This window comes from Hippoglossus stenolepis, chromosome 6, assembly GCF_022539355.2.
Source record: "Hippoglossus stenolepis isolate QCI-W04-F060 chromosome 6, HSTE1.2, whole genome shotgun sequence".
Taxonomy (NCBI): Eukaryota; Metazoa; Chordata; class Actinopteri; order Pleuronectiformes; family Pleuronectidae; genus Hippoglossus; species Hippoglossus stenolepis.
This window is the reverse complement of record NC_061488.1, coordinates 20,904,752-20,931,498: the sequence shown is the minus strand read 5'-3', so window position 1 is coordinate 20,931,498 and position 26,747 is coordinate 20,904,752. Positions and strand designations below refer to the sequence as shown.

Sequence of the window (26,747 nt, the reverse complement as noted above, 5' to 3'; positions counted from 1 at the left end):
TAGATTTCTGTTCAAAGAAATCCCTCTACGTGCAGTAAAAGGGGGGTTAAAGCAGGAATTGTCCAGGGACAAAGTGGTCGCTAAACCTTTTTCTCTTGTGCTGTGTCCGAAATGAGACACTGACATAAAACGGCAGTGAGTAAACGCTGTGCACTACAGAGGAAATAGAGTGATTTACAGAGGTCTGTTTCCAACAAGCGAAGACCTCTCTACATATTCTCTCCTTTAGCGTTTGTCTGTGCGGCTCCTGAGAACAAAAGGCTGCAGGGTTTCTCTCCTCCCACTCAGTTAACATTCACAATCCAGCCCAGGTGTAAACAGTGTCTCCACAGACTGCTAACACGGGCACCAGCACGACTCTGAGTCACGATGACCTGGATCGATAACCACTGCACTGTGTCATTCGGGCTTTGAGACGAGACAATGCAAGTTGATTCACAAAACAGGCGCGGCTACATCCATGTGGCTGAATATCTCCACACATGGTGCTCCCTCCCCACTGCAGAGGCAGAAGTTGGGAACATCTGTTTGCACATTTTAAATCAGTGGTGGAGGAATTTACACTCAGTGTTCCACCGAATGTAAAGACTGTGTAATTTACCCTCTGCGACAACAAACACAGAACTATCTTGAGGAGTGAATGCAGTTGATATATATTCCTTAAATGAACAGCATGGCAGGAGCATGTGCACATAAACACGTTGAAAATTACAGATATTTTTTAGATGTTAAAATATTTTAGAGCTGTTGAATGCTATCGTAGATACTTCTGATCACGTTGTGTTGTACATACTCTAAACCAAAGGCAGTGTTTCCCATTAATTATCTAGACATATTCTAATTTGTCCCACTGGAGTTTCATAATGAACCAAAACATTTTTGTCATTGTGTGTAAGCACTATGGTCCATAAAGTTTTTACTGTCCACGCAGTCAGACCTCGTATTTTCAGCTGCAGTAGTGGACTCAATGCAGATCTTATCTTTCACTCTCAAGTCTGTGTACCTGTAGCTCAGACTGACCTTTGTGCAAGTGCACCCCCGCTACCGCCGTCAATTGAATTAATTCTGTAGGTAACACGGAAAGGATGAATTAATTAATGTGTCTGCATAATGTAACAACTCCAGACTCACAGTATGTATATTTGCAATCCTCTGTTGGCTGGTGACCTGTCCAGAGTTCAGCGGGTGGGTGGGTGGATGGATGGAAAAATAGAAGTATTCTTTAGAAATCTGGATCCTGACAGTTGCCACCATTCTTATTCCACAGAAGTAAAATAACATATCCACTATTGTCTGCCATGCAGCTAGTTATCCTTGCATTTTCAACACGGCTCTGCTTTTATTATTTTCACTTCTTTCCAATTCTCCCAAACTGTACGCAGGGAAAATAACAAATAATGATGTATTATTCAAGAGAAACAAAATGCATAAATAGATTAAAAAGTCTCAAAACACAACCTCGCGTGGTATTAAACAGGTATGCGTGTGGATGTGGTTGTGTTTTTTTGTGTGTCTAATTGTGAGTGTGTTGCCTGCAGGTTTTAGGAAAAGGTGAACGTTGGTGAGAGAAAGCGATGAAGAAGAAAGGATTTGTATCAGTGGTTGCAGATGAGAGGAACAGCAAGGAAAGATGGATCGAGAATTTCAGCAAAGCCCACTATCATCTCCTCGTGTGTGTGTGTGTGTGTGTGTGTGTGTGTGTGTGTGTGTGTGTGTGTGTGTGTGTGTGTGTGTGTGTGTGTGTGTGTACATGTGAAGGGCGATAACAAAAATGTATGTTTTTCAACTATCTGTTTGCAAAATGCCTGCAGTGTGTATATATCTCACTAAGTATACTTGTGTGTATATCCGTGTAGCATTGATACAGTATCAGTACATACCCACAAACACACACACACACACACACACACACACCCACTATCAGTCAGTCCGTCAGGTTCTGCATGTTATGGTTATGAATATCAAGCAAGAGTCAATGCCCCGGAGAAATGAAAGCACGAAAAGCAAGTTATTTAGAATGACCTCTCGCCCTCTATGTGTGTGTGTGTGTTAGTGTGTGTGCATGTGTGTGTGCCCATGCACATAAATGTGTAATCACCCTGGAGAAATTTGATTCCTCTGTGTTGGTGTGTGTGTGTGTGTAAGCATGTTGCGACTGATGAGAGGTGCCGCGAGAAACAGAAAGAAATCGGGTTCTTAAAGTCTTGAAGAGGTAAGTGCAAGAGAAAGTAGAATGAGAGAAGGCAAGAGAAAGTGAAAGAGCGAAAGTAGCAAGACTTGGCTAGTCTAAAGCAAGCAAATGAAGAAGAGGTGAAATAAAATGGATTTATAAAGGAAGCAGGAAAAGGGAGCCAAGAAATGGATGATAAAAAAGATTAAGGGAAAGGGGAGAAACAAGAAGAAGAGGAGGGAGTGCAGGAAAGAAGAAATAGGATGGATAAAACCAAGAGGGAAGATAAAGGTAAACACAAAAAGAGGAAAGGGAAGATTAGAGAGAGGAAGGTAAAGGGAAAAGCAAGAGGAGGAATAAAAAGAGAAAAATGGAAGGAAAGTACAGAGTAAAAAAGGGGAGATGCAGAGGAAGAGATGACTCCTTAGACTGTGCAGAACACTGTTATCTACTCTGGCAAAGCCAAAAGTCATCTCCGCCATCTACAGCTATTACCACCACTCCACTGTCACCGGGGGCAACCGGGCTTGTCACCGAGGTTACAAAAGGCATGATCAAAGCACAAACAAAAATCGAAGCAGAGGAAGAGAGGAAGGGAGAATGTGGAGGTAAAGGTACGGGCAGGTTGGCTTTCATCTACTCCCTCGTTCCAGCTCGGCTCCAGAATGTGGCATTTGCTTGCAGGAGATTTCCTGAAACGTTCCTTCCCAGCCAGCTTTAGGCTCTATGAGAGGATAAATCAGGGCTTTACTCGGCCCGGCCCAGAAACCTTAACAACCGGCCAGACCAGCACCAGACAAAAGACAGAATGTACTACTGAGACCGCTTGAGCTTCGCTGGGAGAAAAAAATCAAAAGTTCAGGAACAAAACTAAACTAAAACACAACAGACAATTAAGAGGAAGTAGAACATCTCATTTGGTAACAAAGTTGTTTTCCAAATAAATGTGTCCGCCTTCTTATACCGCCTTCTTCCAATGCAGTACAGCAACAAAATGTGAGTGTGTTATTAAGTTTATATGAGCAACTTCAGTGCACTTTGCACATATAAAATATACAATGCACAGATAAACAGTGTCATTAAATGAGATAATCAGAGTTAAAGCCAGAGACTACAGTGCCTCTGCGAAAAATAATCGGGTTAATGTTTACTTCCACACAACAAACCAGGGTTGTTGCTACCATAAGCTGACATTAGGCAAAGATTACAGTTTTGGGTAAAATATTCAGAAACAAGCCCCATGTAATGCATCACGGCAGCGCTGGCTTTTGAATATTTAACCAAGACCATATTCTTTCCGAACACTAACCAAATGTTTTGAAGTTTCCAAAACCATAACCATAAAACTGTATCATGATTTAGTTGCCAGGAGGGAAACGAATCCAAATACAGTGAGCAGTTAAGTTGTTAGAAACTGTAATCTGGGTGGTGTTATAGCGGCTACAAAACCTACTTGCAAATGCAAATGAGCTGTATATGAGACAGGTTTAAACCGCTCACAGTAAAATATACAGCAGAATTACTGCAGCTGAAGAACATCACTTAATAGCTCTGGAAATGTCTGTATCTTACAGCCTAATACCACAAGTTGCACCACGTACTTTATGTTTAAGATGGGGAGGTATTCGTCCCTGTAGTGTTGGGTCTGAGTGCCTGCAGTGTGTTCGAGCAGATAGAGCAGCAGGTGTGGAGTACTGATGCCTTTCTGCTTTCACTGTGAGGACACAAGAGTGTGTCGGTGCCGGAGAGATAACACGCTCTCCAAAGCCCAGAGTGAGAGAGTGGAGAGAGGAAGTCAGCGGGCCGTGCTCATGGCCAACTCCGCGCGCACACACACACGCACACAAAATCAAACTCCATTGATCACTCACCAGAACCCCCAGTCACTTCACCCACGCACACTTTTTTTTTTTTTGCAGTACTTGTTGCACTTCTTCAACAAGAAAAAATAAAAAAGTGAGAGAGAGATTTTGAAAAAAAGAAAAGAAAACTCCATGTTCCACTAGAGTGGCCACACAAGATGAGTTTTGCAACACTTCTGTAGCTCTCTCTCCGGGAGGGGGAGTGTATTTACCACTCTGTTCCAAGTTCAATATTAGACGAGTCAACATGGTGCATGCTCCCTGGCCAATTCTGGTCTGTGCATGCCCATACACACACACTCTAATACGCAGATACACAGGGCCAAATGTCTCTTGTCTCTCTGAACCAGAAAGTGCTTCTGCTGGCTGTTTCGCTCCCTCTCTCTTCTTTCTTTTCTGAAACGTACGCTTTTCCTCCTCGCCTAATGTTACCAGCCGCTCCTGCTGGGCCAATTTTAACGCAGCTTCTCCTTTTAATTTCGATGATATCCGAGGCCATTATCTGCTCGCCGCCTGCCCACTTGACCGGACGACCGCCGGAAATCTAACCCCGCCAATCCCAAATCATCCATCTAGAACAAAAGTGAGATAATGAAGAAACTGGCCCGGAGCCGGTCTAAACCATTAAGGTTGCAGGTTATGTGAATATTAGAGAGGAGCTCTGGGGGCGACTAAGTGCCCACGCCTCAACAGCATGTGGGTCGTTTTGTCCAGCCCTGGGAAACTTGGGCCATCAACTCAGCACATAAATGTTGTAATAACCAGTTCAGTGTTATGAGTGAGGTGTTAAGTGAATGTGGGTAAAGGGATTTTTTTTTCTGTTGAGCCAAACTGAGCTAGGCTGAACTGTACAGGCAGAAGAGTGGGAAAAGACGAGTGTCTACAAGAGAGGGTCAACAGGGGAATGTGGTGACATTGCTGCAACCATGTCTGACAAAGTCCAGGAGTTTAAACCACATGAACACGCAATATATGTCGGTATAACACAGGAAAAGTGTGCGAGCAGCAGGAAGTTAGAAGCTGTAACTTTGACTGTTCTCTTCCAGGTAACAGCGGGGTTCATTGAACTCTATCTCAGCAAAGTCTCAACAAGTCTCAACAATTCCCTTCATGACTACAATGTTGTAATTACCAACAGGAACAAAGGCCAAAACTATGAAATAATGCAAAGGTTGTACAAAACCAGAATTTACCAATAACATGTGTGCATGTTCTTTTAAATGACCAAAGAACTAATGTGCTCTGTGGCAACAAGTGAAATTTACAGGATAATGTCAAATGTAATGTCAAATCCAAATGTAATTTGGCAGTTGTTACCCAGCAATATTGATTTTAGCCACTAAAGGCTCCTGGTAACATCAGACCAAGTAGCTGTAACAGTCAAATCTCTGAGTGTTTGACGTGAGCAGGGGTGTACCTTATTGTTGAGGAACGATGTGAATCTCACATTGGGAAATGTAGAGGTGTCAGCATCCGCCAGATATCAGAGATCTGCAGTTTGATGTTCCCCTCCCGTTGGAAAAAAACCTACCCCAGGGCCCAGACGTGTACTTAGTACGAACAAAATGCTCCATTTAACTCCAGTCCCTTTAAAAGGGGGATAATCTGTGAGGAGAAAACTCCTTTTGTGGCGGCACTCCTGAGTGCCAGATAAGACTCCTGACTTGATTTGCATTGGACATGACGGCTTCTCAGAACAGTAGCCAATTCACTTACCCCAATAAAAACCCACCATTCAAATCCAATGAGTCAAATGAGGCTTTGCACAAAAGCAGCAATCCAACCGCCCACACTATTCTTTAAGTTTAAAGCTCTCTCATTCTCTCAGCTCCCTCTCGTCTTTCTCCATCTCCCACTCTTCCTCCTTCCCGTCTTTGCCTCTCTTTTCCCCCATCAGGCCTGACAACTTCATAATCTGAGCCAGAGTGACCTGCCCAGACCCTCCGTGCCTCCTGGATTTATTGGAGGCTGAAAGAGAATAAGAACCTGTCACTCGGCTAACCTCCTAACACGCTCTCTCTCTGTCTCCCTGGAAGTCGGGCATGTAAACCATCCCGCTGGCCGAAATCAAAAATCAATCATAAAATCAGGAATCCACATAATTGGATAATTTGGCTATTTGCATGTTTAATTTTTTTGCTTTTACCTAAAAAGTCAGCTGATCAAAGGGATCTTAATCAAAGGTAAGACGGAAAAGCAGGCATTTAAACAATGTGTGTGGATCACATTATAAAGCATGGTCTGCATTACCCTTGACGGTTGGTTGTATGAATGTTGTTAAGTCATGATGGTTCTCATTGAACTAGAGATCATGATGGTTCTCATTGGGTTAACACTATGACCTGTAAGGTGAGAGTCAATAGACACTTTTACTTCAGCAGGTTTGGTGATTGAATTCTTCTTGGCGGCGGACAAAGACATTAAAGAGTTTCATGCAAAAATCTATAATAATAATAATAATAATAATAATAATATAACAGCACAGTATCTTACTTTGACATGATTGTTAATATCTACTTTCTTATCTATTTCTGTAATGAACATTGTTTTTACATTTGAACATTTATTTTACTGATTGCAGTGGTGACATTAGGGACTAATGTCTTCTTTGTCAAGCCTAACCGTGGGTGAAATAATTGGAAGTGAGGTAGGTAGGTGAACAAGTCTACTGCAGTGGTTGCCATGCACTGTTTAGAGAATGAATATTTGAAATGAAAAAAATAATAAAACATCCAGAACACACCTGTCTGCGAGCTGTCAGGATCTGTGCTCTCTGTAAAGTAGTCTGAATCGATAATGACGTGAAAGATGCAGGAATAGAAGGGATGAAAAGAAACGCGACTTTCGACTTTCTGTTGTAGATTTGATCTGACAAGAGAGAACATCTCTGTTCTGGTGGTGTGTATGTAGGATTCTATCAGCAATACTATCATTAGCATCATCATTATTGTGGGGTTTTTTTTTTAATAGTGACAGCTTGCCGTTGTTTCCAGTGATAATTATGGTTCTTCTGATGGCACTGAACCCCCCATGAACCATCATTACAGCACTAGTACTGCTTTCTCTCTCTGGATCTCTCTGTGCACCCTTTCACTCACTCAGTCACTTATTCACTTGGCTTTCGAAGTGCGTTTTCACTCTTGAAAGTCTGGACCAAGGTTCATGTCTGTGTTATATTGTTCACATTGGATCAAGCGAGTTATGGTTTAATGTTGAAATTTAGGGAGCACACTTAATTTTATTTGACATGCAAACGTGCTGCCATCATCATCTATGTGAGCTGCGTTTATCTATACTTGATATCGATTGGTTTGTAGACGGGTGAGCCTCTGACGTCAGCAGGTTGTAGTCTTTCCGTTAAAATGGAGAAACTGAATAAACCAGTTTATTATCAATGTAATATCATTATGGTATTACTACCCGCATCAAAAACGTAATTTCAACAAAGACTGCAATCTTGTGAGCTGCTTCAGCTTCTTTTTCTTCTTTAGTTGTTTAATGCCGTCTCAACCTTACTGCAATTGGTCCAAAAATCGGAACTATCCCAAAATGTGTTTTCACACTGCAGATAAACCAAACCATGGTTCAGCTTGATCCGGATCGAGACCACCTCTTTTAGTCAGAACAGATTTTGGTCCTTTAGTCCCTCTGTCCTCTCTCCATCCTTTTTATCTCTTTATTTCCTCTCTGCCAGTGGTGAACAGCCACCAGGCTTGTTATTAGTGCCGGGTTGAAGCTGGTACTGTAATCAGACCCCTGGAATTAGCAGTGGGCCCAGACTGGCAGGCAGGCACAATGCTGACAATTCACTCTAGCTATTATTGAGGTTGCTGCAATGTTGCAGCTTTGGCAGGAATCCGCTGCTCCTCTCAGAGCCTGGGATCTTGATGGGCTTTACTGAAGAGAAACAATGAGAGGTACAGCAGGAGTGTAGGCACCCACCTGAGGCTGACGGATAAAACACACACTGAATGGCTTCCAATGGGAGCAGTGAGTGGCACAGAGAGTGCAGGTGGCTTTTAAGCACTGGGAACCTGGCCATATTGGAAAGACAATAGATTGGACATAATGGGGATGTGTTTTATTATTGGCGGATAAAGATAGGGAGGCAAAGCCTGTTGTATTAGGACATGGTGTAATAGAAATCCATTTACTTGACAATAACAAGCAATTTAGCGTCACTCAGAGGCTAGCAGCTTTGTGTTGGGCTGCTAATCTTCTGTCCAAAACATCAAAACATCCCAAGTCCTGTTTGTGTTCGCTGAAAACCCCCAAGTGATGGTGCACCATGCTTTAAGCAGGTGTTTACTTTACTCCCCAGCCTTTAAATTCAACTCTCGCAGCAGGTAATGGAGAGTGTCACTCTCCCATCAGATTGCCTGTAGGAATACTTCACATTCAGTGGTCTTTCAGGGGTTGATCTTTTATGACTCAAAAGCACCAATTTCATCTCTCGAAATGTTTAAACCCCATATATACTAGTGGCAACACATCAAAAAACACGTGCTGACATAAAAAATCATGCCAGAAACCTTCGATGTATATCAGTCAGTTTTTTCATCACATACAGAATGCCCAAATCTTCTTAATCTCTTTTGTCTTTAAAAGGGAGAAATGCACAACTTCTGTTCTTTATAACAATGAGCATGAGTATTTAAATGTAAAAATTTAAGCTGACCTCATATTCTTTCCGTTTTTAAAAGTAATTATGTCTCACAGTCCCACTCTAAAAACCTTGAAATAAGATGAGTTCACTTCACTAGTGTTATGCATTGAAAGTACATGAAATGATCTAAAAAAAAAAACAACGACTGACAATGAGATGGCTTTTGCTGTTGAATGGATATATTCTGCCAGTGTCTCCAAAAGGGGGTTTCTTAGGTTGGTAGGAGATGGTACTTACAGCAGGGTCCCTTGCGCAGCACCTTGATGCGTCGCTGCGTGTTGCACTGGGCTTTCTCCAACTCGCACTCGTTGGAGTAGGTAGACGAGTCGGATCCGCAAACAGGCGCCACCAAGGATGGACATTCCACTCTCTTGCAGACGCACTCGCCCTTGGCCTGGTCAGTTGGGTCCCGCTCACATACAGCACCAAAACCACACAGCTTTCCTCTACAGCCTGCAAGAAAGACAGAGGGGAATTCAAAAATTGGTATGTTCAACAACAGAGCTCAGTATGTTTCGTACACATTTCAAGTCGAGTTAGCTCAAAGCTGTCTGATCACACACCTATTCCCTTAATGAAAGTGTTCCTGGCATTGCATTTATCCTGCATGAACTCATTATGCATGCAACTCCACTTTTTTTTTTTTGCAGCTAACTTTCTGAGTTTATGTTATGTTATGTTTATGCTTTAACACCAGACAGGCACGTCCAAACAAATGAATCTCAATACGCGTTAGCCGTTGGGGTCTTTGTGCAGAGCTCTGCTCAGTTCAGCAACACAAATGCTCCGGGGATTAAACGTGATCCTAGCGTAAAGCACACAGATGCTCTCAATTCATCCAGGAAGAATCTGTCCACCCATGCAGAGCAAGCACAGTGTGTTGCTGGGTGTGCTGAGCCCTTTGCAGAATATGGAAAAGCTTCGGTGTTAAAAAATGTTTAAAGTCAGCAACAACATTAAAATCAATCCTCAGTGTTGTGGTCAGTTCATTTTCATGCTCTGAAAAGACAGCAGACTTTGAAACATCAATGATCCAACGTCCAGGGACACATGGAGGGACAGAACCAACGGCACGAAGACAAACCAAGGTTAGCCACGCACTTCAAGGCTTCACGAGTCAAACAACAACAACGCTTTAGACTTTGATCCCTAACTTCCCACTGACTCCACAGCTTTGATCAGATGTGAAACAGCAAACTCTGAACTTGGTCAGATTAACAAGTGAGAAGTACGTTTGTGCGTATTTAGTGTGTGTTGTGTATACACAACTTCAACTTAGAGAGTAATTGACCTGCATCGTGGCAGCTACAGCTGTTGTGGGTCTGCACCCATTTTGAGGGCTGTTGGGCAGCCAGATGGCGTGACATCCCTGCCTCACCGGTGGCGAGGTGGTGGGAGGGCGCTCACAGGTAACCAACCAGTGGAATACAACAAATGAAAGAATGTAAAAAAAATAGAAATCCTCTCTAAAAAAGTTGTCTTGTTTAAAAAGGCAAACAACAGTGTCACTGCTGGGGATATGTCACACACTTACACACAAACAAGCACTCGCACACAACTAGTTCTTATCGCTGGCACCCAGGCCCAGGACTAAACGCAAGGCAGCATGTCCACTCACTGGCAGGTGGCTTTTTGCCGTACTGGATAGACCAGCAGACAGTGTGATAGACACACACATGTACACAAACTCTTTGTGTGCGGCACAGACAACTGGTCCAGCATCTGCCCAAGGCATCTCATTCTGTCTGTCTCCTCACACCAAACCACACTGTGTGTGTGTGTGTGTGTGTGTGTGTGTGTGACAGGCGAGGAGGCGGTTTTTGACTTGCCCACTGTTCCCTGTGGGAGAGCACCTGACAGCTACCTGAGCTCACTCTCTTTTGTACCAGGGGGGAAAAGAAGTGAGTGCCAGTGTGTATGTGTGAAGCTATCCATGAATGCATCTGTATTCCTGACAGCGTGTGTGTGTCTGCGAGGTGTTGGCATTAGGTGTCTCCCAGACTTGCGCACGCACACGCACACACACACACACACACACACACACACACACACACACACACACACACACACACACAGGTGCTTGCATGCAGGCCTTGTCATGACTGGCCCACTGCTCTGCCAACACTTCACACCACGCGCCGTGTGTTTCTCTGTGTGTGTGCATGTGAGTGTCAGTGTGTAGCGCAGAGTCGAAGCCACAGGAGCAGTGACAAGAGGTGAAATGCAATCGAACTGTGTCACATGTGTACAAGAGACAGGGAGGGAGAGTGTGTGATAGTAAGACAGGAAAAAAAATACAAGCTACAAAACAGACTGAGGCTGCAGTTAACAAACGCAAAATAGGCAACACGAGTATATTCCAGTGAAGTCATCAAGCAAATAACATTAATAAGTTACAAAAAAGAACTGACAGTAAACACTGACAGTGATCACACCAACTGAAGAGGAAAAGATCACGATTGCCCGCGGTGATTTGTAACCACATCTCTTCTGCAATGTTTTCCTATAAGAAAATCTCACTCTAGCCTGAAGCTTAGCTGACTGACAAAAGACTGACACCAGAGCTGAGGGCTCTGTCAAAGTGAAGGTATCAAGTGCAGGCTCTCGACCTAGCATCCAAACTGCACAGTACTTATGTAGGAGTTCTTACCTGGGAAAAAATCCTCCTGCTACCTGAGGAAAGTTTATCTTTAGAATGGAAAGAAGCCCTCTGTAGTTAATATGAAGAACAATATCTACCAAGGTTGAAAACAAAAGAAGACCACACACAAAAACTTCACATCAACGGTAAATTCCAATAGCGATGTACCTGACCCAGATACTATAATAGTTAGGATCCTGTGGACATGTCCTCGAGACAGATAGGCATTACTTTACAAGAACAACAAAAGTGATTAAATGTAAAGCTTCCTCAGTGTAAAGCTTTTCCCTGAGACAGTGGCTCCAGCAGATTCCAGGAACGACATCTGAGCTCTCTGTCCAGAAGAGCACAGTATATATATATTTATACATTTACATTAGGATCCACTACTGACATCAGAGCAGTAGTTAAAAACACTTTAGCATGGCTATAGCCTTCATGAGATATCAAAATAGAACCTTTATCCTGAATCAGATGGTACAGTGCCAATATTACATATGGCTCGATGCTGTTCCACTGGGACTTAAAGGTGAGTCATGGATGTATCTTCAATGCATAATATGTGTTTGACGGGTTGGATGGTTACAGATTACAGTGCATCGTTCAAACAAGTTCTTTTCAATGTTTGATTTGGAAGTGAATCAAAAGGTGTTCAGAATAAATATTTTTTTCCTAATCTAATGGATTACAGATGGCCTTCTATTTAGAAAAAATGCCATGTAATGTTTATTGAGTAACTGACTACATTTCAAGGTAATCCGACCCAAGTCTTTGTACATAACAAAGCCTATGTCTGCTGTTGTGTCCAAGCAAGACAGCCGCCTGCAGCCGAGCTGAAGACGGTGAATACTATAAAAAAATAAAAGCCTTTTTAAAGATGGATTGGTTGGCTGCACTTATATGTTCTTACACTGTGCAGTGTGGACACTGTTGACAGCTTGATGCTGTTAAACTGTAGAAATACAGTCGGACAAAACAGTGTTATAAACCACCCAGCAATTATCTTTCATCTTTTAAACTTATACTGCACATATTTACGTCTCTTAAGACCTATTAAGAAAAACTAAGCTTTCAAAGGTATGTGCTTCTGTTTGGGTGAATGCACAGAAACACTTAAGAGTTTATGTAATGTCCACAATGAAACCTTGTGAAAAGAAAGACATTTCCTCAATGAAACCTTCTTTCATTGTGGAAAAGTCTTTCAGAGTGCAACGAGTGCATGTGAGTCGGTCCGTGTAGGTGTGTAAGGTAATCTCCCTCCAGCCCCGTGGCGTTTAAAGCTTCACATCCATGCTGCTTTTTTTTCCTTTCTATTGGAGACAGGGGAAGAAAATCCCATTGGGGAGAAAAGGTAGCGTGTCCAGGTTGTGCTTGTCAAGGCAAACGTCTTGCCCAGGTAACACTTCCTCCCATGTTTAGACATCTCATCCATTAAATATGACATGATGTCGCAGCCTAAGGACGCTCTCAATGCATCAGCGTGTTATGAGAGGGAAGGGACAGCGCTGTTGTGATTAAACGAGCAGTGAAGCAAATGTCACGGTTTTGTGAGTTGAAAGAAAATCGGACTCTTGTGGCAATTTTCCCCTAATTTTTTTTTTGTTGCCAGTTCTGATGTTTCAGGGTTGAATGTTGGTCTAAGATGATTCAGGTGTTATTGTACAAAATAATGCTGCCATGCACAGTGGAGGAATATATATTTATTTAATCTTAATTAAATAATCTAATCTATATGTTACCTGTGTAATATACTGTGCTGGTTTCTTGCTTTTCAACATTGATTCATGCAGACACCGATTCAATAAATATTCCCCAAAAGCAGTAGATCCTATTACTCTTGAGATTGTTCCTACTCTGTGAAGAAAATATCCCCAAAGCCCGTTGTGGTCAAAGTCAGTGTCATTGTTTTGCTGCCTTGTTACATTTAGCTCAGACAAAGTGAAAAAAATAGGCAGCAATGGACTGTCGTGGAAAGCATGAAGGGTTCAGGCCCAATAAGGCTTGACAGAATCGCCGGACAAACTTAAAATGGCTACTTTAGGAAAGGAAACACTATTCTCTGCCGGGACTAGATACCTGTCAGGTTTCAATTATTTCACTGAATTCCTGATTGGTTCAGCCGGACAAGGAACGGGACCAGAGGAGGGGAGGGAAGGAAGGGAAAGGGAAGGTGCGCATGAATAATTAACAGACCTGAACTTTACATGGGTGACAAGAATAGTTGCTGAATTACCGGGAGAGCCGGGGCAGTGATGCACAAATGGCAAATGAATAACTGGTTTTCCGCTGGAGCCAGTGGTGCCACGATCAGTTTAGAATCTGAACACTGTGGTTTCAGCGCTGATTAATGACCTATTGACGGTCAGGAAATCAGGACACTGATGTTGATGGAGGGAGATGCAGCTCAGTGGCATTGAGGCGACATTGCGTTAGCGTTGAATGAGTCTAAATTCATTACGCTCTAGCACTCCTGAGGGACATCTTCCACTCTCTGGCTAATAAACGGAGCCATTCTTCTCAGCTCAGGCTAAGTAATACAGATGTGCTCCTCGGGCGGGCCACCTTTTAACAGTCGTCTCTCTCTCTCTCTCTCTCTTTAAGAGGGCTTTAGACTCTACATCAGTGTAGCCGCGCCAGAGGACCTTTGCGGTGAGGGGACAGGTTGCTATGGCAACAGCAAGTCATGCACCCGGCGCAGAGCAGCTTGCCTCATCCGACTGAGTGTAAAGTTTCTGCGATGCACACAGGTGGTTCGTATAGAGTATGTGTACACACATTTGAGGCTTCTGTGTGATTTCACTGCCCCTATATCACCCTCCTCACAGCGCTTCTTAGAACATTATTGTTCAGTAGACACCCTCCCTCCGCGTTGTGCTCTGGGGTGAGAAACTGCTTCTGACAATCTAATTCTCTCACTATGGCCATGTGCAGCACTGAGACTAAAGGGGTACTGTGTAGTTTTGGAGAACAGCAACAGATCGGTGTGATATTGATTAACAGTTGCCGAGAAGTTGCCTTCCTTGTGTGTCGATAACAGGGCAGTAGTCATAAGAGTCAATGGGACACGTCTCCCCCCCCAATGTTTAAATATGGTCAAATTCTCCCCCTCCCCAATAAATTTAATTTTAAACTGGACGATTAATAATAATAATAATAAAACTGTTGTGCTATGACAGCTTTATTAGCAAGAAAGAACCGCCGTTCGAAATGGTCACGATGAAACTTTGAAAGATTAGGGTATTACGGTGTAGTGCAGCTCATATCCTGTTTCTGGCAGCTCTACATGTGGTTTGCCCAATATCCCTTTTCCACCAATCCGAACCAGGTTCCAGTTCCGGACTAGTGCTAGTGCTGGTTCGCAGTTGCTGTCTAAGAGAAGTTTAGTGTAGGATCAATCAAAACCAATTTGATAAACCTTTTGCTAAAATAACTGTACTTGTCTTCATAGATCTATAGCAATGCATATATTTCTGGGCCCTAATGTGTTTGCTGTCTTATGTCTTAAGTCAAATGTATACATGCTAATTTAAATATGTTTATATTAATGTATATTTTATAAAATTTGATACATTTATGTAATTGTATTTTTTTTAAATATAAAACATGAATATATAAAGTTATATAAAATACACATAAACATGTTTATATTACCAAGCACACATTTGACTTAAAATATAGTATTAAACTTTGTATTAACTAGCAAAATACATAAAAATTCATCTTGTGTGTTAATAATGAGTTGTGAGATTTCGGTCCCCCCCAATGTTCCCTTCATGACTAAGGCCTTGGTCGATAAGATTATTTACAGGAACGAGTCTGGAGTTCCAAAGTGATGTACTTTGTCTTTACAAGGGATTGAATTAAGAAAAAAACACGGCGGGGTGGTCAACAGTTACACCTGGTAAAATATCTGAAGGGAGAAAGCAGCCCTGCAGGGCCCCTATTGATCCCTGGTGTGTGGTCGTCAGGGGACCGATGCAGTCAATTATTGATCTCAGTGCAATCATACAACGCCCAGCGTGAAATAAAGAAAACATCTGCTCACAAAGGAACAGCCCACCTTACCAGCTCAATATGAGAAAAAAGCGGTTAAATGAAAATAAAGGGGGTGAAGGGGGGGGAAAGAATGGAGACTCTTTCAAAGCAGTTCCAGAAGAAAACAACTTTTTTTCTTGTCCTGCTTTTTCAACTGTGCTGTTCTTATCAGGGCAGCAGCAGAATGAACAAATTGTTCCAAAACAAACTGTAAAGAGCTATTCGTTTACTTGCTCTGTGCCTTTAGCTGCACTTCTTCGCTTGAAGATGGAGGGTCTCTGAGTATGGGAGTAAGCCTTTGCATGGGTGTGTGTCTGGCTGTGCAGGCTGGTACAGTATTTTCCCATTCCGTTGCATAAAGGGGGCAATCAATTTCGCTCTCCTCCTCCTCGCTGAATGCAACACATAGGCTCGTACAGCTGAGCGCCTGGGTCCTGACCTCGCTAACACGCAGGATGAACTCATTTACAAACAGCAGCGTCTCGCCCGTGCACACAGCAGAACTACACAGGATCCCAGAGAATGAGAGATAAAGTTGGAGTCAGAGAGTCAAGCCAGGGAGAGGGAGGAAAGGGGAGGCAAGAATAGCTTTTCCTGAGAGAACGCGGGAGAGAAACAGAAGTGAGGGAAGGTTAAAGAGACATTTGAGGGGCAGAGGGAAACCGCCTACAATTCAAGCACGTCCGAGTTTATAGACATGCCTCATTCAATGCAGTAGGTCAAAAAACATGAGCTGCAAATACTCTCTGTGGCTTAATTGATCCAGAAACAATGTGCAATCGTTTCTTACTAACAACATGAGAATATAAAGTTCCAAACGTGCACCCACTGTGTCTGCATACAATTGGCTTCAAAACAGCAGAGTTAGTTGTGTTCATTTGCTATATTTTCATCTCCGCGTGAAAAACAGTAGGTCATATTTTAAATGAATTGTGACTCTGCTTGTTACTGACTTTGTTGTTCAGTCACCTCAGCTACTACTGTTGCTGCTCCTTTGAGGTTTTGTCATTGCTATTTGCAGTTTCCCCTGGCTATGGTTACTTTTTTTACCTTTAATGAAGTCCCACTGGCATTAAGCAGAAATAAACACACCACACCAAAGCTACAGTGAATACACGAAAATATGTATTCTTTAGGTTCGTGTTTTCAGTTTGGGCAGATTCGTATGTGAGCAGTTTGACTCCTGCAGAGAAGAACTGAGCAGAAATAGTTCAAAGTTGTCACAATACAGTTAAAAAGTGTCGTCCAGCTACAGCATCAGTTGTATGTTCAAGAGACAAATGAGTGAAGACTTCGTATAGCGCTCAAGTGACAAAGCCCAAAAGAAAGTGACGAAGTTAGGCATAGATAGGATGTGAGGGTGGATGGACGAGCCAACAAAACATCGGACCCTAACATGCGTGAAAGCTGTTCATTTCTCCTTTCCAGTTTTATAGCACAGCCACAATTATTTCTTGACCCTTAAACACATGTATTGTAACATGATGACAAAGGTTCCCTTGCCTCAATGACGCAATCCTTTTAAACCAAAGCCACAGTCTTTCCCTATTTTGTACCTAAATATGACCAAACTTAAACCAGAGCAGATTTCCTTTGAAATTACAGGCCAAAGACGCATGATATCAAAGAAATGGCAGAAGCTGATTGACTTTTAGTTTAATGTATCAGGATAAGTATTTAATTTAAGATGACAAATATCTTGAGATCAACAAGCTTCCCTTGGGGTAAAGTGGCAAGTCAATTCGTGGCCAAAATGCATTTTTTTGCACTCACACACTTGGGTGTGAGAAGCAATTTCAAACCCTGAAGTTGTTTTTCCTTTTGTTCACATCGTTTTGGGCTTTTGAGAACACAATGATTGCCAAAGCAATTAAACTGAGACCTTGATGAGAGAGCTTTCAAAGTACATTACAAAAAAAACCCTGGAGCTACTTATGGTCGGTGTATGATCAGCCAGCCATTCAACCCACATAAAGTGGATAATCATCATGGGTTGTAGCCACTGTGATTTATTGATTATCTATTGACCCTTGTTCATTTAGCCAGAATGATGGCAGGAAGACTTTCAATTGTGCAGTGCAATAAACCAAAACCGAACCACTTAGACCAGAGTAAATACAATGTGGGTATTGAAATATGTTAACAAGTTATTGGTCTTTTCCAATCTTTTCTTTTTTTACTCATATGTTTGAGGTCTCAGAATACAGCAGATGCTGCGTCTTCATAAATCAGGCCTGAAATATGACAGCTCTTGACAGCTGAGAACATCTGCCTAATCACGCTTGTTATGGGAGAACAATACATGAAGGTTATTTGAAGAAAAACATTTGGTTATCTTTCACAATCAGGACGGGACAAGAGCGAAAAACAAAACTAAAACTTGGAGGGAAGAGAATGTTGTTTTGGGTATGAAAGAGTGAACGTGACCAACACAGGAAACTGCACTCCTCCTCATTCTGACGGACTTAGAGACATACTTGGTCAAATAGCGTCATATGAACACGACCCATGACTGGTCAGTGTTAGTGGTTTGCTCTCACAAACTGAGTAGGTGCCATCTGGGAATCACATCACAGACACCACAACGGGTTGACGTCAAGAAAAGTGACACGTCCAGTATTACACGGGTTCTTCTTGATGAAAAAAATTATAACGTGTGCCTTAGATATGTTTTCATAAGAGCTGCGAAACAAACATTAGTTACGCCTCCTCCTCTGAGAATTAAAATTAATATTTAATGGTAAACCTCATATGAATACAGCACCTTGGGCTCTATTTTCCTGCATGTGCAAAGACGACGTAGGCACAAATGCAGCTTTTTTCCAATTTTCCTTGGGCACAGGTCCAGTTTTTTTGCGTCTCTGTCTGTTTGATCATTTCTTGCCCTGAACTAACGGGTTTCTGCTGAGGTGGGAGGAGAGGTGCAGCTCACAGGCTGTGTTTCTGCTTATTAGACAGCACAGTGGAAATTTGGTTGAACTTGAATTTTGCGTGAAAACCGGCTCAAATCTTTTAGCGGAAACACAGGGCATTTGTTGTAACAGTCTTGGTATGGACGTGTGGCATCTGAATACCACATCAACTTGAAAGTAATCCTTGAAAACACACATCGGACCTGAATTCATGGCAAATAATTAATTGGGAAACTATTCACTGAATGATTACATTATAATTTGGAAAGATAAAACAAGCTATTGATATTTACATGAGTACACCGGGTCCTTTCCTTGTGCGATGCAGCTGATACAGATGTTTGACAGACAGCAGCTCCGGTCTTCTCTGCTTCTGGTGGCTGAGGAAGGCCAGGCTGCTGTCTGTTCAGCAATACCTGCAGTTTCATCCAGCTACACCTGACAGCCAGCTATAAACGATGTTTGTGCTCACAGGTGGATTCCTCATGCACATGCACCAGCCACACAGCCTTTTGTTTACATCAACTCTATTGAATTCAAAAGGATCCAAACACTTGTACACCAAGTATCTGGGGTCTGCAGATATTGAATCATGAATCTGCATGATTCATTTATTTGGGCCAACTCTGTAATTCTTTAAATCTTCCACGGGAGACGGATGGTTGCTATAGTTACAGTGGCTATCCATTTCCCATACATTGTATGAGCAGAATGTAGTGTGTTTTCAACAGATGTTTTCAGCCCGGCCCAGTCAGTTATGAGTGAACTTTAAGTCAATAGGTTTAAGCGTCAGTAGTTTCGCACTGTGCTTCTTATTACTAAGATGTGTTTGGTCTTTATCGACAGGAGAGAATAGAAGTGTGACGGGGTAGAGAGCGCAGTGAAGATCACGGTCTGAACCAAACCTATGGAGCTGCTGAGGACTCAGGCGTCCAATAGCTCAACTGGGTGTTCCTGTTTTTCTAGTTCTCTCTCCAAGCTTCCCTCCGCCCAACCTTATCAATAATAGATGCATTGGTGGCAGAGCCCTATTCTGTCACCTCACATCTTCTCCAGAAACTCAGCAGCAGGCAGCCCGAGATTCTCCTCCAGTGGAGATTACAGCTGCTCTGCAATATACATGAAGAAAACCAGCATGGCTGCCTGCATGCTCCTGAATTCAATTATTCAGCTAAGCCACTATTACGAGGAGCGGAGCCCTCTTTTGTTCACGTCTCCGAGCTCATTGTCTGAGCTCACCGTCATCTTCCAGAGACCTGGGATGGACTCTTTATATAAAGACCTGGTTTTCCTATTAAACACACACTCACAGCGGTATCTGTATGCTGGCTAATTGCAAGTAGGCATTGTGTGGGAGTGTGAGGGACGATTCACTTTCAGACATGCAGAAAACAGATGCAAAGACACGCACATGCTGACGCATGTAATGATGCACGCTGAAGCACACACACACACACACACACGGATCACACCCCAGTGGCTACAGCTAATGCCGTCTCATGTTGTTCACGCCTGTCTTCTATTCTCTGCACTCTTTTTCGCTCCATCCCACACCAACATCATTAAATGTTTCATGGTTCCATTTCCTCTCACTTTAATACATTACAAAGGAGTGTCTGTGTCCATGAGGAACGGGAGCAGCAGACACAACACACCTCTCCAGTTTCTATGAGAAAAACTAAACAGGATAACTGGGCAGCCATGCCCACTTTGCACAGAGCCGTCGGTGTCACCTCGCAGCCATAGCCAATTAGGAGAGAGACAGCAGCTTTCCCCAGAGGTCATCAGCCAAAATCAGGCCAGGGTTGGCAAGTTTCTAAAGATTTGGAGGATCAGACTGCCTAAAAGTTGTTTTCACCCAGGATTTGACTGCTACCAGAGGTAAAAAAAAAAACAGATATAAACATGTGAGGCGCCTTAGACTAACTGTGGGACCTTCATCACAGCAAACACTTCCTAACAGGTCTGACTGAGTCGCAGACAAATTATTTAATTGTTTTCTATCCATACTTTTATCTCATGCATTAAATCATCTCTATCTGGGCATTAAACATCATAACTGCGTCCACAGCTCTTGGCATTATTAGGCGGCTATAAACAAAACTGAGCCAATAATGTTGATATTATTTAGTCCCAAATTGTGTATTTCATCTTAACATCATCATAACCTACCATCAGTCCAGTGAAGATGGTGGTGTGCCCCTTTATATAATGAAGCAGAAAGTAAATGTCGCACACCAAAGTTCTCTGACCATCAAAGACCATTTACAACCCTGGCTTTGGCGCTGGCTGGAGTTTTGTCTAATATTAATATAGCATGTGGCATGACAGGTGTTCTGCTGCTATTCCGTGCCTGTTAACCACATCTGTATATAAAGATGGATGACTTGCATCCACACAGATACGAATTTGGCCGTCTTGCACCAATGACATTATTTGAAGCCAAAGTCTGCACAGCAGTGATCAGGGAATGGAGCCATGTCATCATGGTGCCACCGATACACAGAATCATATGATTTATTTGATGTGTATTTTGTCCCATCTGCTAACATGGAGAAGGCAGGATTAATGAGTTTTACTCCTGTCAGCCACCAGGGGGAGAATGAGACACTCTTGCTTAACTTTTGAGGAGCTGTCGTGTCATCAATTTTTATACAGGCTATGCGGTTAACTTGCATTTTTAGTGTTTACTGTTTTCTGCAAAAGTCCCATTCCGGGTTGTTTGTTTTCACCCAGAATGCATCTCTCTGTCAGGCTGAAGGCAGCAAAGAAAATCTGTTTTATGTTCTCTGGGGCATCTAGGTCTCTCTGCATCCCAAATACTTGCTGAACAAATTTAATACAAACTTGTTGGATTAAAAAGGTAAGAAATACATTCTAAAAAGTGATGTAATTTGATTCTGTAAAAAGCTACAGGCGACCACACTTCAGGTTCTCCAAACTGTGAGTGCGGGCCAAAGGAGATAATTTATGCGTTTTGAGGAATTATGGTACTTTAAAAGTGACATCTCTCTGATGGCAAATACTGCCTACATGCCTGATTGCTTTATTTGCCTGAATTTCCTGAACACCTGCACTTGTAATAAGTAGAAAATTATGTTTTTCATTTTAAATCAGTAAAAATTAGCCAGCCTAGAGTACCTAAGTTATTTCGTGATTGCAGCTTCAAAAACTGCAGTGAGTACACATGCACAAGGTTTTTTATACTATGCATGCCATGTTCTTTTTGCGGCAAAATATCAGTTCACATTACTTGCTGAGTGAGGGGCTTAGCTTTTGATGGTTTGAACATGTGACCACTTCAAGCCACTTCTTTGAACCGCCAAATCACCCCGCCAGATATTCCCATATGACTATAATTCAGTGTTTCTAGTTGCTGTTGCTCCAGGGGTCTCAGGCCATCGGCAGTTTCCTTTAAAGTAAAGAGCTGGAGAGGAAACCGAGCCTCCATGCTGGCTCCCACCATGGAGAGTAGAGGGTGCTCCTTTTTTTCCAGGATTTCTGGAGGGAGCCCAAGTCGGTGGCAGATGGCAGCAGGATGAGACTCAGAGACAACCTGGGGAGAGCTTGGAAGGCGAGCCAGGAAGCGGCAGCTCTCAAGTGCTGAGCTGGTCTGCGCTGAATAAAAGGGAGATGGCCTCCTCCATATGCTCCGTATCGCTATGCCTAATCACAACGAGGTGCCCATGGACCCGTTGCCATTGTCACTGGAGGGAATTCAGGATAGTTTAAAAAGAAATTACCATTTTTGTGGGCAAAAGCATGTTGAAGTGTGTTTAAAGCAGGAGTGGGAGCCAACTAGCCTTTTGCCAATTGGAATTAGTGCCACCATATGGGAGAAGTGAAAATAGGACGGGAGATTATTTTTGATGTCTACATTTAGAAGGGAATTTCAGGTCCAGGAGGTAAAGGACATTATCTTCCCCTAAAGCTTATAGATTAATATTGATGTGCCTGGCTGAAAAGACCCTGGAGGAAATATCGAGCGTATAGAGCTTCGCCCAATCATAAGGAGTTGATGAATGCGGCCCCTCAAGGGAGATGCCTTGGCCGGCTGAGCCGTGGGTGCCCTGGTTTTGTACTCATCCATAATGAACCCTATGGGTCTAGCCGTTAGTAGGGGTTCCCCCCTTCTGGTTGCTCTCCTGGGCAGACAAAGCACTATATCATTTCCCTCTGCCCCTCCCTTATCCCCTCCTCCCATCCTTCAGTCCTCCCCACTCACTCTCTGGTCAATAGCCCTGACCCGTTGATCAATACAGTCACAAATCACTTCATTCTATTTTTCTCCTCCCTCCCTCCCTCTTTCACTGGTGTCCATTACAGCCAAGGATAGGGAAAATAACGATTAGGGATTGTTACCTCTTCCTCACTCCTGGATTACTTGTTACTTGTGCACATTTCAAACAGAGAGTAAGAAGCAAATAGAGCCTATTAGAAGACCATCTGTAATTCAGACCAGCCCAGCTCCTTTAAACCCTGTCACCATTGCTGTTCTACATGCACACACAAACTCACATACACACTTCTGGACACTTTTATCACAGCCTCTCTCTGTTAATAGCCCTGAGAAGTGAATGTAGCGTATGATTGTGTTATTTCCAGGAAATCAAAGTGCAGTGTCGGCTGCCTATTCATCATGTTGAACTTTTTCTCTGAGATACCTCAGAGGCCACATAATGTTCACACGCACACACACACACACACACACACACACACACACACACACACACACACACACACACACACACACACACACACACACACACACACACTCGGAGTGGATGGGCAAATGGAAGAAATCAAGAGGGAAAGAGTGCCTGATGTAGATTCAAATTTATAGGCAGCGTCTATGCACTGCTGGCTTAAGCATTAGTATTATAGCACCACAGGCCCCCGTCAGCCGCCGCTGTGGAATTAATTGCCAGTGACGTGAAAGTACCACAAAAAGTGCCACGCTTTTGCGCTTTTCATTACCGTACAGAGGGTCTTTCTGTGTGGCTTTGTAATATTTTCTCAGGCAAAGGGAGGGACAGAGGCAAGGGGGAAAGGAGGAGGTAGGGGAGGGGGTGTGGAGAATAAGTAATATGGAGCTGACTGGAAGGGTGTTTAGCTCCTCTCTGTTCATTTGTCTTCATTTCCTCTCTTTGGAACGCTTAGCCCATCCTGACCCACACCGCTGTGTCTCCACCACGCAACAGCTGTGCGCGTGAACACACAAGTGCCTGCCCGCACACACACACACTTGTGAGCCACGTACAGTATGCAGCTTTGCACATATGCATTTACACTCACAATCAGAGCCAGGCAGTATCATCATACCGTGTGAACCAGTATACGCCTGTTTATGCATGCCAGAAAAATAAAGTGGGAAGCAACACACACAAACACAATCCCGGCAGGGAGTTTGAAAAATGTTGGCAGGCTGGTGGACAGGCTTTTGGTTCCTAAATTTGACAGAATGGTCGGCATATTTTATTTGTTTATAATGGAATGATAATTGTTCTGTGGTATTGTGCCCCATATTTAGACATGATAAAGTCATATCGATAATAGTAAACATTATAATGTGTGTGTGTGTGTGTGTGTGTGTGTGTGTGTGTGCAGTGCAGTGCAGTGCAGTGCGTGTGTCACACATTGCTCCACATGAAAACACATTTCACTAAAAAGAAGTGGCAGTTTTAAAAGGTAATGGAGTAAAAGTAGCTCACTATATTTAGATTTCCACATTGGAGGGGTAGTATATTTAGGAACAGGAGCTGCTCTGTCATCTGTCGCTAGCGTCAGATAAGAGCTTTTTCTCTAATGTGGAGATGCTGAAGATGACTTAAGGTTTCAAAGAGTTCTTCGTGATTCACAATCCCATGATAGGGGTGTAAGATTTAGCTGGAGGCCTGATTCCTGCTATTTATGGAGACAGCTAATCAAATGCGCAACTGCAACTTTGATGTTATGTTGCAGTAGTAAGAACAAACTTAAATATTGACATTTTTAATACACATTTATCTTAGAATATGGATAGAAAGAGCGATGGCAGAAATCCTCAATAAGAGACTGCACTGTTACAGAGGATAGCCAAACAGAGACTAGCCTGATAATTTAACAGCTCGATGCCCATTGGGTGCGACTCCCTCTGTCCTTGACTTGACCTACAGAAGTGCCCACCCCCTCAGCGTGTATAGGTTCCCTCTGCTGTTTATTAACGCAGGCAGGAGCTTCTACACCCGAGGCCAGGTTGGACAAAAGCACACATTTTTAACAGAAAAAAATGATTGTTACCAATGCCAATAAGGCCAAATAAGAGGTTTGACAGCATTGCAATTTGGTTGCCCGGGGCAACTGGGCAACTGCTACCCTCGAACCCAGTGCACATTCATATCGCTCCTTCCCTGCACTCCCTTCTGTCTTTGAATGTGGCTTGGCATGCCAGTGGATGCGCTTATCAAATTACGGCACATTCCTCTGCCAAAGTGCTGCGTGTTTCCTACATAATAAGACATGTGTTTAAACATTCTGCTCCACCTGCACACATAAATATGCATTCACTAACTCCAGACAACTGGGAGGGTTATACACGCAGGCTGACTCGGGAAGGCGTATTTGTTTCTGCGGAGATGGAGGGGTGTTTTGTGTAACTGTGACAGTCACTGTACGGCCGTGATATGCGGGTAATATTTTACAATTTAAGTGGGGGGGATGATAAAGCAGGATAGTGACGAGGCAGGATACGGGAAAAAGGAAGCGAGAATGAATTTCTTTTTAGTGGTGCGGCATATGGCCTCCGTGACACCAATATCCTGTCTGTCTATTTAGACACACACCACATGGTCTAATCCAGGCATCTTTACAAAGAATCGAAACCTACACACATGAAAAAAAAAGAAAAAGAAATATCGGATGCATTACCAAAGGCTCCATTATGTTAAATCCACATATCCATTCATGGACTGTATGGGCAGATAAAGAGAGCAGAGAATGTGTACTGCTCTTTAATGAAGCTCATCTCTTAGGTGCTGTAACACTGGAGAGCAGAGGCTCTGCTTAATGATATCATTAAAGCCATAGTGACATTGGACGTGTGTGTGTGTGTGTGTGTGTGTGTGTGTGTGTGTGTGTGTGTGTGTGTGTGTGTGTGTGTGTGTGGTGGCTGGTTCACTGCAGTAATGCAATAAGATCCGGTGTCTGGTCTTACAGCGCCCTATGAGGTCTGTGTAGCTTTCTATTGATTCATGTCTTTTGTTTCAACCTGTCCCTCCTGTGGGACATCAGAGACCAGGCAGAGCGACTGGACAGCAGCCCTGCAGTCTGGGGGGGGGGGCAGATGCTCACTGAGACATTAGGACTCCTGGTGGTTACATAACAAAGCCTCAGTGAGCCTCACAAGTCATCGGTTCATGTATTTGTACAAACACATTAATTCAATATAAGTGGATCTAATATAATTGGGGCGATGACTCCAAAAGGTCTGAGCGCTGACATGCGGAGTCGTGTCGTTAAATCCACAAGGTCAACTCTGGATCACAGCCACAGTGATGTAATAACTATGTGATGCTGTATTGCTCCCTGTGGGGAGCATCTCTTTGAGATTACTGGAGTTCAGTGAACATGTGTCACCTGGCTGAAGGAAGGTGGGTATCTATTTCCAATACGTCACACACCACTGCACACACGTGTCACTGCAACTGGGCTTGTTGTGCTTCCAGTGTCACCGGTGACATTAAGTCCATAAACTATTCGGGACATATAGGTAACCTCACTGCAACATGTAATATCATTTATGATTAATGACATAAATGTTTAAATATGATGACAACTTTATTAATGTAAGAGATTGAGACTGAATTTATAATAACCACTAAACAATAAACCAATTAGACAACTGAGAAATCATTTTATAAGCAACAATCATTTGATGGTCAGTTTCTGTTATGTAAATTGTTTTATAACCCAAAAATTATTTACAATCAATTATAGTTTCCAAGTTCTTAAATTGAATTTATCTGTTTGTTAGTTAGCAGATTATCTTTGGCCTTCGGACAAACATTTGAAGGTGAGGAGATACGTCTTTTCTCAAATTTAATTAAGAAAATAATTAGGATTAGTTGATAATGAAATTTGCTATTAATATGTGGGAAAATGTAATTCAACTTAGTGCTGAAATAATTAATTAGCCATTTGATGGAATATAGAATATGTAGAATTATATATAATTTTAAGCAGCCAAACACTCCAGTGTTTCCAGAAACTACGATGTAAACATTTCCTGATTTTGTAATTTACATTACTGTAAGTCAAATCAGTGCTTAAACTCTGAGAATGTTACATTTTAGTTTTGATACATCTAAATAAATAATGAAATGTATGATATCCTTTTCTACTGCAACATAAATGTTTCTGCATAAAACAGTAAAACATGATTGTGAAGCCAGGCCTCTCTTGTGTCGCAACATGTGTGCATTGA

At 42.7% G+C, this 26,747-nt stretch overlaps 1 protein-coding gene across 13 annotated transcripts in view; it reads right to left on the bottom strand.

Moving 5' to 3' along the window:
• agrn (agrin) overlaps window positions 1-26,747 on the bottom strand; it is a 246,455-nt gene that overhangs the window by 100,204 nt on the left and 119,504 nt on the right. For all 13 annotated transcript variants that reach the window (XM_047340241.1, XM_047340243.1, XM_047340249.1 and 10 more), the window contains one exon: window positions 8,936-9,151. In XM_047340241.1, the coding sequence (XP_047196197.1) occupies window positions 8,936-9,151 (216 nt within the window). The remainder of the gene's footprint in view (window positions 1-8,935; window positions 9,152-26,747) is intronic.